This window comes from Pristiophorus japonicus, chromosome 24, assembly GCF_044704955.1.
Source record: "Pristiophorus japonicus isolate sPriJap1 chromosome 24, sPriJap1.hap1, whole genome shotgun sequence".
NCBI classification, from domain to species: Eukaryota; Metazoa; Chordata; class Chondrichthyes; family Pristiophoridae; genus Pristiophorus; species Pristiophorus japonicus.
Window position 1 is genome coordinate 4449029 of NC_092000.1, and position 19968 is coordinate 4468996.

General features: G+C 44.5%; 1 protein-coding gene across 1 annotated transcript in view; it reads left to right on the forward strand.

The window, feature by feature from the left end:
* The window catches only part of LOC139238010 (voltage-dependent P/Q-type calcium channel subunit alpha-1A-like), a 587825-nt gene extending 569463 nt beyond the window's left edge, over positions 1-18362 (forward strand). The window contains 2 exon segments of the mRNA XM_070867408.1: positions 221-453; positions 17739-18362. Of these exon segments, the coding sequence (XP_070723509.1) occupies positions 221-453; positions 17739-18362 (857 nt within the window).
* Positions 18363-19968: the final 1606 nt, after the last annotated feature.

Here is a 19968-nt window from a genome sequence, read left to right on the forward strand (position 1 = left end):
TATTTGAAGATGAAACACTGAGAGGAGGGTGGTTGAGGAAATCAGTGTACAATATAGTTGTCATTTTTGCCTGCATGCCAATAGTTACTAAATAATTCCTTCTATGCAAAAGGCTTTTCTGAAAAAAATGATACGGTGCTGTATAAATGCAAGTCTTTCCTTCTAAACATTTTTCCGATTTCTCTTTCTTTGTCTAAATAATCAGCTTTCATTCATATAGGGCTTGGAACAGACCTCAGTACCACAACACAGTCAGGTGACCTGCCCCCGAAGGAGAAGGATCGAGAACGAGGAAGGCCCAAGGACAGGAAGCACCACCATCACCACCATCACACATCCTCCGACAAGGAGCGCTACTCCCAGGAACGGCATGAGTACAGCAGACCTCGATCGAGGGACAGGCGATGGTCCCGATCTCCCAGTGCAGGCCGCGAGTGTGTCCCCCATAGACAGGTGGGTCTGCAAGGTTCACAGACCTTAGATGTGGAGGGAACTATAGACAATCGTATATCCCACATGAGACTTAGGCCACGTAGGAATTGGGTACTCGCTGAAGGCAAATCTGCTGGACAATTTAAATCCAGCACTTCTGGAACATGATATCACGATTAACAATCTAAATTCCATCTATTGTTGTTAACAAACGCAGCCCCAACTATAGTCATTAAATAATACCACACCTACTGTAATTACAACCACATCAAATCTACCGTAATTACAACCCACCCAATCTACTGTAATCACAACGCACCCAATCTATTGTAATTACAACCCACCCAATCTACCGTAATTACAACCACATCAAATCTACCGTAATTACAACCCACCCAATCTACCGTAATTACAACCCACCCAATCTATTGTAATTACAACCCACCCAATTTACCGTAATTACAATCCACCCAATCTACCGTAATTACAACCCACACAATCTATTGTAATTACAACCCACCCAATTTACTGTAATTACAATCCACCCAATCTACCGTAATTGCAACCTACACAATCTATTGTAATTACAGCCCATCCAATCTATTGTAATTACAACCCACCCAATCTACCATAATTACAAGACACCCAATCTACCGTAATTACAACCCACCCAATCTATTGTAATTACAGCCCACCCAATCTACTGTAATTACAACCCACCCAATCTACCGTAATTACAACCCACCCAATCTATTGTAATTACAACCCATCCAATCTACCATAATTATAACCCACCCAATCTATTGTAATTACAGCCCACCCAATCTACTGTAATTACAACCCACCCAATCTACCGTAATTACAACCCACCCAATCTACTGTAATTACAACCCACCCAATCTACCATAATTACAACCCACCCAATCTACTGTCATTACAACCCACCCAATCTACTGTCATTACAACCCACCCAATCTACCGTAATTACAACCCACCCAATCAACCGTAATTACAACCCACCCAATCTATTGTAATTACAACCCACCCAATCTACCATAATTACAACCCACCCAATCTACCGTAATTACAACCCACCCAATCTACTGTAATTACAACCCACCCAATCTACTGTCATTACAACCCACCCAATCTACCGTAATTACAACCCACCCAATCAACCGTAATTACAACCCAACCAATCTATTGTAATTACAGCCCACCGAATCTACTGTAATTACAACCCACCCAATCTAGTGTAATTACAACCCACCCAATCTACCATAATTACAACCCACCCAATCTATTGTAATTACAGCCCACCGAATCTACTGTAATTACAACCCACCTAATCTACTGTAATTACAGCCCACCCAATCAACCGTAATTACAACCCACCCAATCTACTGTAATTACAACCCACCCAATCTACTGTCATTACAACCCACCCAATCTATTGTAATTACAACCCACCCAATCTATTGTAATTACAACCCACCCAATCAACCGTAATTACAACCCACCCAATCTATTGTAATAACAACCCACCCAATCAACCGTAATTACAACCCACCCAATCTATTGTAGTTACAACCCACCCAATCTACCGTAATTACAACCCACCCAATCTACATGTAATTACAGCCCACCCAATCTACCGTAATTACAACCCACCCAATCTACTGTAATTACAACCCACCCAATCTACCGTAATTACAACCCACCCAATCAACCGTAATTACAACCCACCCAATCTTCTGTAATTACAACCCACCCAATCTACCGTAATTACAACCCACCCAATCAACCGTAATTACAACCCACCCAATCTACCGTAATTACAACCCACCCAATCTACGTGTAATTACAGCCCACCCAATCTACTGTAATTACAACCCACCCAATCTACATGTAATTACAGCCCACCGAATCTACTGTAATTACAACCCACCCAATCTATTGTAATTACAACCCACCCAATCTACCATAATTACAACCCACCCAATCTATGGTAATTACAGCCCACCGAATCTACTGTAATTACAACCCACCCAATCTACTGTAATTACAACCCACCCAATCAACCGTAATTACAACCCACCCAATCTATTGTAATTACAACCCACCCAATCTACGTGTAATTACAACCCACCCAATCTACTGTAATTATAACCCACCCAATCTATTGTAACAAATAACCCTACTTGCACCAATTGTAATTAATAACCCCAGCTCCGGCTACTTTGGTTAATAACTTTAGCCCCACCTACTATAATTAAGTAACACCAGTCAAACCTACTGCAACAACAACCCCAGTCCCACCTGCCAAATTTATCTCATGAATGGATTTTGTTTCAGTGGGGTAGACAGCAGGTGGCCCTCCCCCCCAACTCTCAATAGAATTCAGGCACCGACAGCCCTGACCTGTTTCATTATGCACAATGTGATGTTTAACGAAGCTCTAGGGCTTGTTAAGTAAATTCGGAGTACACTACCATTCTATTCCATTCCTATTCAATGTTAAATAGCTATGTTTTCTGGAAGGAAATGGTAAGCTGTAAATGATTATTAAATCAGAGGGATTCCAAATTACTGATTTATTCTCAATATGAGAAGTGGGCCATATCTTCCTTATCCATTAGTGGGGCTACAATCTCAACTGACTCTAGTGAAATTGAACAGCCAGCATTTTGACTGACTCGTGATCATTTTAACATGATAAACAGATAACATGCAGCCATGCCGCACTTGTCCTTAAAACCAGCTGGCAAAGTAGGGCAAGGAACAGGGGACAGCAAAGTGATTTTTAAAAACTCCCCAAACAGAAAAGATTTAAGGGTAAGACTATTCCGATAAGCGTCCATCCATCATGTCAGTGTCAGAGCACGTCACTTGAAGATTTTTCAGGCTGGTCCCATGCTTGATCAGTTTGTGATGAGTTAGCTAACCTCAGCCAGGTTGGCAGTAGTGACTTTACATTTGGCCCCAGACCACTGGTCTAAAGAGAAAATCAGCCCAGGTTCCCACTCCTGATGACTATAAATTGCAAACTGATCAGTGCATGTGTAGTCATCAGATAAGCATATGGTGAGGCTCGGTTCTGATGTTCTCATGGCCAAATGACCTGCTGGCACTCATCACCTGGGCTAAGGGAATGTAGCCTGAGAGCAGTGGTCTTCCATCTCCAGCGGACATTGACTCTGTCCGTCCTAACTTTTCTTCCTCTATTCCGCTCTCCCCCTCCGCCCCACCCAATCAACTTGAATCATAGCTCCTGTTAGCCAATTATGGAACAAGATGGATGTATGGATGGTCACATATCCCACGGGCTATTCTGGAGGAGTTATGTGTAGTGGTGAAGAATCCTTTCTGGGAGCTAATTGGAAGAAGCAAATCACTTTAAGTGGGAGTTTGTCTACTGGGAATCTGAATGGGAACCTGAGACCTTCAGGAGCATGTTTCAGGCAATTCTTTTGCAGACTTCTTGTTACAGAGGTGGCTCTTTTGAGTTCATTGGGCTCCAAGGATTGCAGTGAAATGGCTGCGGTGTATCTTTATTCATTACCTGTTTTACTGACATCCAATCATTTATACTATGAATGTTGTCTCCCTCCTGCCTTCTGCTTTTCTGAAAAAGCCATTAGGCCATACAGGTTAAATGTATTGGATAACAGATGCTTCATATAACCCTTGCACTTCGTAGCGAGTGGTCTGTTTAGCTACGCATTCCCTCCCTCCTTACTCGATAAAAATGTCCCGTAAGGAGAAGAAAAGAGTTCCCCTAAGTATGAGGCAATGATTATTTGGATTTTATTTCAAAACATTTTAAACCCTGCAAGCGTCACAAGTTTATCCATTTGGGCCCCCGACAATTATGTTTATCTGCAGCCCTCCGCCTCATTTCAACCCAGAAAACTTTATCAGAGATTGACAGGGTATCTGTGACCCAAACCTGTCAATCTTCAGGTCTTTGCCAATTGATTGGAAGGTAGTTTGGCCTTTGGTATAATTTCTTTTTTAACCAATCAGGGCAGTTTCTACCACCTCCAAAACAGACACGGTAAAAGGATCAATAGCGAAAGGTGGAAAAAAACATTAAAATTGGTAGAAGAGAGTGAATTATTTATAAAAAGAGTATTCATTTGTATTTAAAAGGGAGGAAGAGATTAGGAGGAAAATTACTGCAGAAAGGGCGAATGTGAATCATTTAAATATTTTTAATGTAAAATTATGTTTTATTTGGTCATTTAGAATTATTATATAATCTTTTTAAGCCAAAACAAGAGTCAGATGAGAGAGTTGATAGCTACTTCTGATCTTCAAGTAGTTTTATAACTGTAATAGTAGTGTCTCTTTCACCCACTTTGAAATGTTTCTGACAGTTCTGATAAAGCACTCCATAAATTCAAGCTTCGCTTTACCAAATGCAAGATTTAAATATGAACTAAACCGGTCAGTGCGGGGAGATAGGAGTTTCTGCGAAGACACCGGCACTGCAAGAGTTCACGGTTACGTTTTCATACATCAAGGAACTCTGTGCCACAATTAATAGCAGCAAAGGGCATCAATATTATTGGTGCTAAACATGCTCATATCCAGCTACTCTCTCCAGTACTTTGGCGGAGATGTTAAATAGGTTAACACCATCATTAAAAGAGCAGTGACGAGAATTGCATATGAGCGTAAAATAACATACCCAACTAATTTGTACCCTTGAAAGATTTTAGTCATTTATCTTAATGTTGATCAGCAACCTGTGGTTAAAGTAGTTACAGTATTTAAGTATGAGTGAGGGCTAGGTGGTGCGTTGTATATTGGGTACCAATGCATGGTACAATGAAGTGATGGGCACTTCAATCTCCCCTTCGCCCCTGTGAATCTGTGCTTCTGCCGGAGTTGCCAAGCAGGGGCACGTGGGGGTGATGGAATGAGGGAGGGGGGGGTTCCAGTTTGTTCAGTGGGAAAGTCATTCCTGCACCATTCTCATGCAGCTCCCAGCCGCTGACTCGGAATGCCATTGACAGAAGCCTGGTTGGGTGCAGTTGCCATTTGCCCTTTATAGACCACGGCTCAAAGGCTTAATCACTGGATTTCAATTTGTCATAAAAAAATAGATTTCATTCCCCGTCCTCTCCCCATTTGGTGCTGACTCTTGTTCCTGAGATCCCAGCTTCCCCTCTACTAAGGCATTTTATCGATTTTGAGCACAGACAGAAAATGTGGAAGCTATTCAACTCTGGTGGCTTTCAAGGTTGAACATAATAAGAACATAAGAATTAGGAACAGGAGTAGGCCATCGAGCCCCTCAAGCCTGCTCCGCCATTCAATAAGATCATGGCTGATCTGGCCGTGGACTCAGCTCCACTTACCCGCCCGCTCTCCGTAACCCTCAATTCCCTTATTGGTTAAAAATCTATCTATCTGTGACTTGAATACATTCAATGAGCTCGCCTCAACTGCTTCCTTGGGCAGAGAATTCCACAGATTCACAACCCTCTGGGAGAAGAAATTCCTTCTCAACTCGGTTTTAAATTGGCTCCCCCGTATTTTGAGGCTGTGCCCCCTAGTTCTAGTCTCTCCGACCAGTGGAAACAACCTCTCTGCCTCTATCTTGTCTATCCCTTTCATTATTTTAAATGTTTCTATAAGATCACCCCTCATCCTTCTGAACTCCAACGAGTAAAGACCCAGTCTACTCAATCTATCATCATAAGGTAACCCCCTCATCTCCGGAATCAGCCTAGTGAATCGTCTCTGTACCCCCTCCAAAGCTAGTATATCCTTCCTTAAGTAAGGTGACCAAAACTGCACGCAGTACTCCAGGTGTGGCCTCACCAATACCTTATACAGTTGCAGCAGGACCTCCCTGCTTTTGTACTCCATCCCTCTCGCAATGAAGACCAACATTCCATTCGCCTTCACCTCACCAGCAGCTCACACATAATATATATGTCACTGGACCATGATTAGCAACGAGAGGCCTAACCAATATTTTCCTTCCTTAGCCCAAGAGAGACTGAGGTAACTTGCAGCACACCCTTATCAGCACCCTGGATGAAATTAGCCAGCTTGGCACAGACCATAAATGGAACCAGAAAGCTTCCAGCTGTGCATGGTTCAGTTCCATAATAGGTATTTGCCCACATGCAGTTTGGGGTCAAGTCTCAAACAGCTGAATTATACCATCATGAGTAATGTCTCATATGGTGCACAGAGCCTGTTTTTTTTTGGGTTGGCCTCTTTATCATCTTATTGCACCTAGCCATGACTGAACTAGGGGAGGGGTTTTAAATATTCTTAGTGGCAATGTGTAAGGGGTTTTCACAGGGTTGTTGTGCCTTGGGTGTCTCTCTCTGGGCTTCTGCCCTCACAGCTTATGCCTGGCCTGTGAGGTACCCTGAGTGCTGCAAGAGCACCCCTGGAGAGACTGTGTCCACAGCTTATGAAGGGGGTTTTGAGACTCGTGCGTCCCCACAGCTTATGCCTAGCCTGTGAGGCACCTGTGAGTGTCAAACACTCCTAACCCCTTCTTCCCTAGCCTGTGACACACAGTTGAGCGTTTTCGAGGCGCTCCTAGCTTCCCTTACACGGTTCTGACATAAGACTCACGATCAGGAGATGTAATACAATAGAACTGAGACAAGGTGATTCCAAGAGGAACTTTAGGCTTCCAATTTATTTGACAAGGTGTAACTCAACAAACAGCAATACACCAACAAAACAATCCCCCTAAATCCCACTAAAATGGACCCAACGAAAATCTTTACACTAGTTTAGCAGTACAATGCCCAGCCTCCCACCTTTCCTGGCCTAACTGAGTTGGGAGTTCTGGGGACCAGAGGTTATACTCACTACTGTGCCTTCCGCAGTCTGGTGGTTTGTTTCTTCTATCTTCGGTGTCTTCGGACACTGGTTTTCCTTCAGTGTCGAGAGGCTTGCTGGTTGTTGGATGACGAGGGCAGGGAAAATCATCACTTCTCTTTTTCACTACGTCAGAAACCCCTTTTTTATAGCCAGATTATCCAGTCCGCCTCTTCTGCTTCTTCTCATTGGTGGACTTTTTGATTTTGAAAAATGCAGCAGTTTTAGATTGGGTTTTTTTTTCCACTGATGTTAACCTACTCAAGGTTTGAGTGGGTGTTGATTGCATTGGCCGCCTGTAGCCATTGTGCTAGTCTGGCCTGAGCCAGATATTTCTATGCCTGATGAAAAAGGTGTTGGAATATGTATGTGGCATTGTTTAAATGCTAATGTTTTCAAGGGGCAAGTTTCGAGGGTATACAGTTCCCAGACAATTTGATTAGTTCCAATGTCCAAACTGGCCCTTTAGATATTGACCCCACCCCTTTTCTTGCAGACCCAACATACACCTTTTAAAAATCCCAAATTTGATTAAAGTTCGTAGTTTCTTCCATGTGCACTTTAGGATTTCAAACTTTCTGGTAGATAGTTCCAAATTAAATTCCCTTTCCTATGAGTCCAAACACTGGGGGGGAGGGGTCTCCATTTGTGTCCCAAAGTTTTCCTTCCATCGGTTTCAATTCACAGCACAGACTGATCCCACAGCCCTTTTCCTTCTGGGTAAAATGAGGGGGTTTTCATCCTCCCCTACAAATGGCAGTACGCTACTCATTCATCACTTCTTTATTGTTATCTAACGTGAAGTCTTTCAGCCCAACTTTCAGTAAGACCCAAACAAAATCTACAATAGTGCAGATGCTGAACATTTGAAACAGAAACACGAAACATGGTGCTGTCGAGAACACGCCTGTTGGGACTTGGGTGCTACAACAGCTGAGACACAAAAGGGTCAGCTACTTTGTCGACGACGTTGAATTTCTTCAGTCATGCCAGTTTTTATACAACGTACACAGAATATCTCTGTGGGGTGCACTGTTTTATCAATTGGCAACTTCATTCGGTAGTTCTTCAGTTTACCAATTCTTTGAAAAACAGAAGGATATTTATTCTAAAGTTGAATTGAGCGGGAATGAAGACATTGCAGATCACCTTGCTAAGACTGAGAGCAGTTACAGTGTTGTAGCTAAGCAAACTGTCATTGTCCTGGGCTTGTGTTATGAGACTGAAAGTTTTCAAAAACTGGTAGAAATTGAAGGAATCTGTAGACGTATGTATAGGTTTGAACTGTTTGAGTGATGGTTTAGTGAGTAGTAGCTCCCTAGTGTTTCTGGCCATCACACCTACAGATGCACCAATATCAACTGGGACATCTAGCGGGTATCCTTCCAGCAGTGTTGTCCATCTAGGTTGGGTTGGACTCATGTGCTACTCAGGCTCACTGCAGGATACAGAAAAACTTTACGTGCTATCATCATCATCGGGTTGGCCCCTCTTTAAGTGACGCAGGATCGGGTGTTTGTTTTGTACTCCTGTGCATGTCTTGAGCTTCAATGCTTTTTCACCTGCCCAGCGAGTGTTGGAGGTCACAGGTATTCTGGTACCAATCAGATGCATCTAAGTACAGTCCATGCTTCCGATCACCCCCACCGCCTTCCTCCCCCATCTCCCCGCTGTACCTGGCCTGCGAGTGCTTGATGCTGACACAAGATACAAAAGTTACATATACTTTGATTCCCAGCACTCACCCTCACAATAAAACAAATCTCACTGTGTGTTTTATTTTCTTCCCTCCTTTGAATCTCCTGTTGACGCATGATTCCATGTCCAAGCAGACAGGGCACGCACTCCTGAGCCAAGGCTGCCCTGTAACTGTCAACCAGGAGGTGCACAAGAGCTATTTCCTGGTTTGTGAGATCTCTCTTGGGCAAGAGCTTGGTGTCCGCTTGGTCCCTTATCCCAGCATCACATTTAAGATGGGAGAATTGTGGCTCGATATAACTTCATTCAATACGGAATCCTGTTTATTGTCAGTTCCCTCCCTCCCCACACAGCCCACTTCTTCATTTATTTTATTTTCCGCCTTCTCAACACTGTCCCCTGCCTAGGACATAATCTGAAGCTCTTCCGATGATGGTACTCTCAGGCTGCCAAGTAGGAGGTTTCACCCTAGATGCAGGTGAGGAAGGCCACTTGGGCCATCTTAGCACATCCATTCAGAACAACCCTACGATTCCCCATCATGCCATCTTAGACCATACCAGGATTTTTTGCCCAGAAGTCCATTCCACTCTTTATGTGAAGAGCAGGTTCCGTTTTTCCTTTTCCACCTGTGTCCACTTCTCCTGTAAAGAACATAAAGAACATAAGAATTAGGCCATCTAGCCCCTCGAGCCTGCTCCACCATTCAACAAGATCATGGCTGATCTGGCCGTGGACTCAGCTCCACTTACCCTCCCGCTCCCCATAACCCTTAATTCCCTTATTGGTTCTCGGTTTCATTTGAGATTTACCTTTTCTATATTGTTTATTATATTTTTATACTTCACTTCCATTTGTGAAAGCAGGCTATGTTTTGCACTCCCCTTAATAGCACAGGCAACATAAGAGAGTCACAATCTGTGGGAAATTGAAGCCATTGATCTACATCTTTTAAAACTGCAGACCAGCAAAACACCCGATGGCCACTGCACCTCTGTCAGCTTTGTGCTACTTCTGAAGCTGTACCTTAGCATATAAGGGGTCCAGAGAAAGACTCGGTAAAACAACAGATTTAGGTTTAATTCCTCATCTGTGCAAACTCAGCTGATCTAAGCCAAGGTAGCAGCAGGGGAGTTACCATCTACCTCAGCACTCCTAGGCTAGGGAGAGGAAGGACTAACCAGGGTTCCCATTGGTAATCACTATCCAAAGGCCTCCTACTGGAAATTCCACGTTTGTAGACATTGCACAAGGCCAGGATTTGCCTCAGCTGAAATGCCTTGCGGTATCGAACAGCCTGCCTAGACATACATGAAGAATGAGCACTTGGTGGACCGAGAGCCCCTGGTAAGCTGTACCCCGGCAAGAGGCAGCACCTTCAGGAAGGGAGAGAGAAAAGACTGAAAAAGCACACAGCAACTTAATGGCTGGAGCACACAGTTCAGTCTCCCATATGTACTGGCGCTAGTGCAATCCAATATATTCATGTACTGAGAAAGGATGAAGGTTCTCCCAAAGTGCTGTTAGGATGGGAGTTCCAGGATTTTGAAGTGAAAATGACCATTCTTCGCCCAGACAAACCCCATCCAACAAGATTCCTCTATCCGTCACTCAGACTATGTCTATGACCCACATCATCATGTCTTTTTACACGTGTGTCTAATGTTGTCTTATTCTAAAATGTTATTTGTTTGTCTGTCCCTTATTCTGAGATTCCCATTTATTCGGTCCTGTCTACACGGGATACACTGTCATTGATAAAGCCACAAGAATGCCACATAAGGATTACCGTCCTATAAGAGGGGTCTACAATCAAAATTCAATCAATTAACTGAACTGGCCAATCCATGAGAACTTCCCATTTTATGTACAATATATTATTGACTATTACCACTCAGTAACTGATGCCACATGGCAACTACATGAAGCATTCTGAGCACCTCACACCCATAAGGCTTGCCTTCAGAATGAAATAAACTCCGCATTGTAAAGTATTTAAAAAATAATAGATACACAGGGGTCCTTACAAGGCTGTAATCTCACCTTAGGGTCAAGATGATAAAACGCCTGAGCTTTGCTTTTTTTCCTGGACATTCCTGACTGAGATTGCTGCAGTGCTGCGCTCATTCTCACCTACATCTTATTCTCGATGTAGACTTGTCTCACACACTTAGCGACCAACCACAGGCTCTCCCGATAGCTCAGTCGGTAGGTGTCTTGTGCCGAACTATAAAGAAGTCCTCAGGATTGATCCTTGCTGGGCTTTGAGCTTTCTGATCTCAGTCGAGGTTGCAGTAAGGTTGTCCCTGGGTTAGGGAAGGACCGGTGTCTGATAGAGAACGGGTATTAATGTATAGTGGATGCAGCATCAGGAGTTCCGGTATCGTGCTACTGTCAGAACACTGTAAAAGCATCTTTACAGTTGCAAATAGGGCCCCAACAGATAAGGGTAACAAACCAATCTGGGGAAAAACATTGAAATTGCAAGAGATAAAAGTGGAGATGAAATTATTTAAGTTTGAACTAAATATTTTCTATAAGTATTCAAAGAGGATAACACTAACTCGAGGTTCAGTTTCTGTAATACATCCAATATCCTACAGGATTTTGAAGTCAGTGTGGCAGAGATATTTAATAAGTTGAAGGGACTTTAGACAAAGAAATTCCTTGGGACAGATGGTGCGTATCCTGAAGGAGACTGGGGAGGACTGACCTCAAGTTAAAGGGGATGATTTTTTTTTTAATGTATTCATTCATGGCATGTGGGCATCGCTGGCAAGGCCGGCATTTATTGCCCATCCCTAATTGCCCCGTGAGAAGGTGGTGGTGAGCCGCCTTGAACCGCTGCAGTCCGTGTGGTGAAGGTGCTCCCACAGTGCTGTTAGGGAGGGAGTTCCAGGATTCTGACCCAGCGACGATGAAGGAACGGCCGATATATTTCCCAGTCAGGATGGTGTGTGACTGGGAGGGGAACGTGGAGGGGGTGGTGTTCCCATGCGCCCGCTGCCCGTGTTACTCGGTGATAGAGGTCGCGGGTATGGGAGGTGATGTCGAAGAAACCTTGGCGAGTTGATGTCTGAGAGAAACCAGGATAACAAGCTCCACAGTCTAAAAAGTGTTAATGGTGTAGATAAAATGCACCCAGAATATCACTTCACATTAAGTCATGAGAGTAGTACCAGAGGGGTAATTAGTGAAAAGTAAATTATAAACAGATATTTTTTATTGAAAGAGTGCGAAATGTTTCAACTAATCTACCATGTAGGATAGTGGGACAAACACATTAGGAACATTAAAAATGTAATTGGATGTAATAATGGGAGTTAGATTGAGGTTTAAGGGAAAGTTAACTTAATATAGAGAATGGCTTCATCGCTACAATTAGAATACTAGAGAGACGAAAAGAAAGAAAGACAGACTTGGATTTATATAGCGCCTTTCACGACTACCAGATGTCTCAAAGCGCTTTACAGCCAATTAAATACTTTTGGAATGTAGTCACTGTTGTACTGTGGGATGAGGTACAATGGGAGAATGAGTTCTAGAGGGATTAGTTTTGGTGGGAGTATCAGTGAACCAGAGGGATTAGTTGTGGTGGGAGTATCAGTGAACTAGAGGGATTAGTTGTGATGGGAGTATCAGTGAGCTAGCGGGATTAGTTGTGATGGGAGTATCAGTGAACCAGAGGGATTAGTTGTGATGGGAGTATCAGTGAACTAGAGGGATTAGTTGTGATGGGAGTATCAGTGAACTAGAGGGATTAGTTGTGATGGGAGTATCAGTAAGCTAGCGGGATTAGTTGTGATGGGAGTATCAGTGAGCTAGCGGGATTAGTTGTGATGGGAGTATCAGTGAACCAGAGGGATTAGTTGTGATGGGAGTATCAGTGAACCAGAGGGATTAGTTGTGATGGGAGTATCAGTGAACCAGAGAGATTAGTTGTGATGGGAGTATCAGTGAACCAGAGGGATTAGTTGTGATGGGAGTATCAGTGAACCAGAAGGATTAGTTGTGATGGGAGTATCAGTGAACTAGAGGGATTAGTTGTGATGGGAGTATCAGTGAACTAGAGGGATTAGTTGTGATGGGAGTATCAGTAAGCTAGCGGGATTAGTTGTGATGGGAGTATCAGTGAGTTAGCGGGATAAGTTGTGATGGGAGTATCAGTGAACCAGAGGGATTAGTTGTGGTGGGAGTATCAGTGAACCAGAGGGATTAGTTGTGATGGGAGTATCAGTGAACTAGAGGGATTAGTTGTGATGGGAGTATCAGTGAACTAGAGGGATTAGTTGTGATGGGAGTATCAGTAAGCTAGCGGGATTAGTTGTGATGGGAGTATCAGTGAGCTAGCGGGATTAGTTGTGATGGGAGTATCAGTGAACCAGAGGGATTAGTTGTGATGGGAGTATCAGTGAACCAGAGGGATTAGTTGTGATGGGAGTATCAGTGAGTTAGCGGGATAAGTTGTGATGGGAGTATCAGTGAATCAGAGGGATTAGTTGTGATGGGAGTATCAGTGAACTAGAGGGATTAGTTGTGATGGGAGTATCAGTGAACCAGAGAGATTAGTTGTGATGGGAGTATCAGTGAACTAGAGGGATTAGTTGTGATGGGAGTATCAGTGAACCAGAGGGATTAGTTGTGATAGGAGTATCAGTGAACCAGAGGGATTAGTTGTGATGGGAGTATCAGTGAACCAGAAGGATTAGTTGTGATAGGAGTATCAGTGAACTAGAGGGATTAGTTGTGATGGGAGTATCAGTGAGCTAGCGGGATTAGTTGTGATGGGAGGGTTAGGGTTCTTCAGGGATAGGCTTCAATGGGAGAATGAGGGTTTAGAAAGATAAGCTTCGATGGAAAGGTTAGCACATTTTATCAGGATAATGATCAGAAACAAGAACCGTGGCTGATTTTCCCTTCCTCCTCAACCCAAACACTCCTCAAGCCAACACTGCCCTGAGACCAGCTGACTCGGCGTAGATGGTCTGTTCAGCTCAGTACTACATGAGGCCATACATTTACACACTGAGCCATTTAGAGACCGCATGGATGAAGTACAACAATTGTACATTCCTGTCTGGCGTAAAAATAAAAAGGGGAAGGTGGCTCAACCGTGGCTATCTAGGGAAATCAGGGATAGTATTAAAGCCAAGGAAGTGGCATACAAATTGGCCAGAAATAGCAGCGAACCTGGGGACTGGGAGAAATTTAGAACTCAGCAGAGGAGGACAAAGGGTTTGATTAGGACAGGGAAAATGGAGTACGAGAAGAAGCTTGCAGGGAACATTAAGGCGGATTGCAAAAGTTTCTATAGGTATGTAAAGAGAAAAAGGTTGGTGAAGACAAACGTAGGTCCACTGCAGTCAGAATCAGGGGAAGTCATAACGGGGAACAAAGAAATGGCGGACCAATTGAACAAGTACTTTGGTTCGGTATTCACTAAGGAGGATACAAACAACCTTCCGGATATAAAAGGGGTCAGAGGGTCTAGTAAGGAGGGGGAACTGAGGGAAATCTTTATTAGTCGGGAAATTGTTTTGGGGAAATTGATGGGATTGAAGGCCGATAAATCCCCAGGGCCTGATGGATTGCATCCTAGAGTACTTAAGGAGGTGGCCTTGGAAATAGCGGATGCATTGACAGTCATTTTCCAACATTCCATTGACTCTGGATCAGTTCCTATGGAGTGGAGGGTAGCCAATGTAACCCCACTTTTTAAAAAAGGAGGGAGAGAGAAAACAGGGAATTATAGACCGGTCAGCCTGACCTCAGTAGTGGGTAAAATGATGGAATCAATTATTAAGGATGTCATAGCAGTGCATCTGGAAAATGGTGACATGATAGGTCCAAGTCAGCATGGATTTGTGAAAGGGAAATCATGCTTGACAAATCTTCTGGAATTTTTTGAGGATGTTTCCAGTAAAGTGGACAAAGGAGAACCAGTTGATGTGGTATATTTGGACTTTCAGAAGGCTTTCGACAAGGTCCCACACAAGAGATTAATGTGCAAAGTTAAAGCACATGGGATTGGGGGTAGTGTGCTGATGTGGATTGAGAACTGGTTGTCAGACAGGAAGCAAAGAGTAGGAGTAAACGGGTACTTTTCAGAATGGCAGGCAGTGACTAGTGGAGTGCCGCAAGGTTCTGTGCTGGGGCCCCAGCTGTTTACATTGTACATTAATGATTTAGACGAGGGGATTAAATGCAGTATCTCCAAATTTGCAGATGATACTAAGTTGGGTGGCAGTGTGAGCTGCGAGGAGGATGCTATTAGGCTGCAGAGTGACTTGGATAGGTTAGGTGAGTGGGCAAATGCATGGCAGATGAAGTATAATGTGGATAAATGTGAGGTTATCCACTTTGGTGGTAAAAACAGAGAGACAGACTATTATCTGAATGGTGACAGATTAGGAAAAGGGAAGGTGCAACGAGACCTGGGTGTCATGGTACATCAGTCATTGAAGGTTGGCATGCAGGTACAGCAGGCGGTTAAGAAAGCAAATGGCATGTTGGCCTTCATAGCGAGGGGATTTGAATACAGGGGCAGGGAGGTGTTGCTACAGTTGTACAGGGCCTTGGTGAGGCCACACCTGGAGTATTGTGTACAGTTTTGGTCTCCTAACTTGAGGAAGGACATTCTTGCTATTGAGGGAGTGCAGCGAAGGTTCACCAGACTGATTCCCGGGATGGCGGGACTGACCTATCAAGAAAGATTGGATCAACTGGGCTTGTATTCACTGGAGTTCAGAAGAATGAGAGGGGATCTCATAGAAACGTTTAAAATTCTGACGGGTTTAGACAGGTTAGATGCAGAAAGAATGTTCCCAATGTTGGGGAAGTCCAGAACCAGGGGTCACAGTCTGAGGATAAGGGGTAAGCCATTTAGGACCGAGATGAGGAGAAACTTCTTCACCCAGAGAGTGGTGAACCTGTGGAATTCTCTACCACAGAAAGTAGTTGAGGCCAATTCACTAAATATATTCAAAAGGGAGTTAGATGAAGTCCTTGCTACTCGGGGGATCAAGGGTTATGGCGAGAAAGCAGGAAGGGGGTACTGAAGTTTCATGTTCAGCCATGAACTCATTGAATGGCGGTGCAGGCTAGAAGGGCTGAATGGCCTACTCCTGCACCTATTTTCTATGTTTCTATGTTTCTATCAGAGTTTTTAATTGCCAGCGATGCCTACATCCCCAGACTTGTTAACTGTGGCGTAAGTTTCAGATATCAGAGGATACAACAACTTCCATTTATATAGCAGCTTTAACATCCCAAGACATTTCACAGGTGCATAATCAAAAAAAATTTGACACTGAGCCACATATTAGGATAGGTGACCAAAACCTCGGTCAAATATTTTAAGAAGCGTCTTAAAGGAGGAAAGAGAGGTTTAGGGAGGGAATTCCAGAGCTTAGGGCCAAGGCAGATGAAGGCACGGCTACTAATGTTGGAGTGATGGATATGAAAGAATTGGAGGAGCACAGAGATCTCGGAAGGGTGTGGGGCAGGCGGAAAACCTTGACAGTTAGGATGATGAAAAGTAGTCAGGGCGGTTTCACACAAAGGGTGATGGAGCTGTGGAATTAATTAGCATGAAAGGGTGTTGAAGTGGATAGTATAATTGGTTTCAAGACAATTAGATACGTTTCTAAAGAGTGGGAGGGATTTGATGAGAAACTGGGTAAATTGGGGTTGATGTATGGAAAAGCAATGGCTTGTTGAGCCAAACAGTCCTTTTCTGTGGCTAAAATACTTACGATATTATCAGATTGAATTAAAATGTAATTTTTGTGGCTCAGGATTATAAGACAATCGTAGACACAGAGAGAGGAGGCCCTTGAAGTTTGTCAGTTCAGAAAGGAGGTTTCTAGATCTAACAGGGAGATTTTGCTGGGTCTGTATCTGGACAATGTGGCTAACCTGGGCACAGTCAGTATCGGAAATTCATGCAGCTATAAAAGAACCCGCCCGATGTCCTCCGCTACTTTAAAGAAGTGAGTGGCTCCCTTTACAGGCATGCACCTCCGATTTGCCGCTATTTGCTGCACCCAAACACATACCCAGGAAAATCTCCCCAAACATTGTCATTTAAATTAGCAGAGGACATCGAACGGGTTTTTTTTTTTTTTTACGGCTGCACGCTCCAACCTGCGTGAATATCCGTCATTGACTGCGCCCGGGTTATCCAGCGTGTCCGGGCACAGACTCAAATAGGAACGAGCATCGCAGCAATGCACAACAGGGTCAGCCAGCATCTGAAAGAGGACGCTAGGTTAACTTTTCAAAGGGGCGGGGGATCCGTCACGGTTAGGGCAAGGGGACACCCCTTTTTTAAGGGGCCGGCATGCACAAGCCCTGAGGGCGGAAAGGGAGAACGTCAGATTTCTCCAGCTGGGCCTGGGTCAAACCCCCCGAAATATTAACCCATCTTTTCTTTCAGATATCCACAGTTGCTTTGATTTGCGGCAATATTTCCTGTTTTATCTCGAGTTTAGACTCCAAGCTGTTTAATGTGTATGGCCTAACTATACGGTTTTATACCCATGTTAACTAAAGGACAATGTCTGCTCTTTTTTAACCCCTTGACTTACAGACGTCACTTTCTCTTTTTACTTTCTTTTGGCTTTTTGTTCTGTGATCGTTGCTTCCCCCTTTTTCCTTTTGTTATCTCTTTGCTTTCTTCGATGTTTTTCTGTCTGTGTTTTTCTCCTGGTTTTTTATTTTTTATTTGCTTTGTTTCAATTTTCATGTAGGGCAGTAGTTCTGTGAGTGGGAGCCCAGTACCTTCCACTTCTGGCACCAGCACACCGAGGCGCGGACGCAGGCAACTCCCCCCGACTCCTTCCACACCTAGGCCGCATGTCACCTACTCCCCTGTGGTCCGCAAGGCCATGAACACGTCACAGCAGCAGGGCAGGATACCAACCCCCGTGCCACACAGGTACTCTCCGCCGCCCCTGGAGCACCAGAGGGGGGAGCGGCCGGGCAGCAGCAGGTCCCCGGTCATGGAGAGGAGCACCGTCCCCCGCAACGAGCCCCCTCGGCTGAATCGGCAGAGCAGCAGCCGGTGGTCCACTCCCGGCTCCCATGTTTCCGAGCCTTACCTGGGGTCTCACAGCGAGGACTACTACTGCAGCCCCGACTACGACGTGCCCAGCGAGGAAACTCTGACCTTCGAGGCTGCCATCGCGACGAGTTCGGGACGGTCGCCCAGGACTTCTCGGGTGGGGTCGTCCTCCGTGTCACCCTCACAGCACGGGCGACGGGTACCCAACGGGTACTATCACAATCTCGGGGTGTCAAAAACAAGAGGACCTGGCACAAGGAAAGGAATGCATGAACCTTACAGTGAAACTGATGAGGATGACTGGTGCTAGCCCCCCTCCCCCCCCCCCCCCAAAATTCTTTGTGCATTGCCAAGTGAGCCAGGGGGAGTCTTTCGACCTCTTACGACTTGAGGAGCTCTAGCCTTCTAACAAAAAAAAAAAATTATTTAAAAAAAAAACAAAAAAAAAGGAGAAAGGAAAAAAAAAAACCCGAAAAAAATTTTAAAACTCATCTTTATTGGGGTGGGGTTTGGAGCATGTGTAAAAATAAATCAAAACGGGGTCATAGCAAAGAAAATAGGGCTCACGTGGGTCCTCGTAACAGGTTTCACTGGCTCTGAGGCAATAAGGAGAGGGAAAGAAAAAGGGAACAAAACGCTCAAAGGACTTTTAGAAACTGCTGGGTTTTATTGATGAGTTTTATCATCTGTTACCTGTTAATATATATTGATATTGTGTGGGGGAATGAAAGTTATCCAATTCACAACATGTTCAGTCACCCGAATACCTGCAACACAACTGGCAGCTCTGAGGAGTGGGCTCGAGTCAACGACACCCAAGAAGAAAAAGAAATACCGCCTACCAGTTTGGAATTCTGTTGTGTGCCTTCTTGCCTCATCAGAATGGCCTATCACGTGAAATCCTCTTGAAGCTCTCTCTCTCTCTCTCTCTCTCTCTGTGGAAAGAGCACGCCCTGTTCAAGAGCACTTTGAATTTGCTTGCGTATGGGGAGGGTTGCGAGGCGGGGGGGGGGAGGGGGAGAGGGAGGGGGACATGAGGTGGGGTTGGTTCGGGGGGGGAGAAAGTTGCCAGATCAATAATGAACTATTTTAACTCTTGTGAGATCATTTCCATTTCATTTGTAATTCTGCTTTTTCAAACCTGCGAATTGAAGGAGGGTGTGGGGGCGGGGTATACAATCGGTCCTCGCCGTGGTCCCTGGATTGGTGAGAGGTCAGAGGAAGGGCGAGTCACAGGACATTCACAATGAACGCTAGCAGCCAGCAAAAAACACCAGCGCACTGCAAAATGGAGTGCATGCTTTTTTGAGTGCAAACCTATTTCCTGTGTCTTTGTGATTTAATCCCTTTGGATTATTCATTCGTTTATGAAACTTGCTTCCGTTCCCTGCATCCCTCCTGTTTAATTCAGGGTTGCATGGATTTGGCGTGCTTTACTGGACGCACTGTCCAGGATTCCCCCAACTATTGCCAAGCCCTACAGCAGATAGAGAGTGATGGGAGAGGTGGAGGGATTGCCATTCAAGTTCTGATTTTAGGTTGCTGCCTGCCGATTCATTAAAAGCTTAATAATTACTCATGACTTTTTAAAAAAAACAAAGGAAGTTTCAGTTTTACGAAAGAGACATCAGGGGCCCAGTTTACAATAGTCCGCAACGCCCTCCAACACTGGGCAACTTGCAACTTGCAAGAACCAGCCAGATCTGTCAATCCTTTGAGCTCCCTTCATCCTCTGCCCTCAATGCCCACCAGCACGTGGACTTTGTTTCTGAAGGTGCTGTTTAACCTGACCACGAATCGACGGGTCCATTGAGTTACCCTAAAAATCACAAACTCTCAAAAGAACCTGCAAGCGCTGCTGGAGTAAGAGACAAGACAAGTTAAATTAAGAGGCTGGGTGACACCAAGATTGGGCT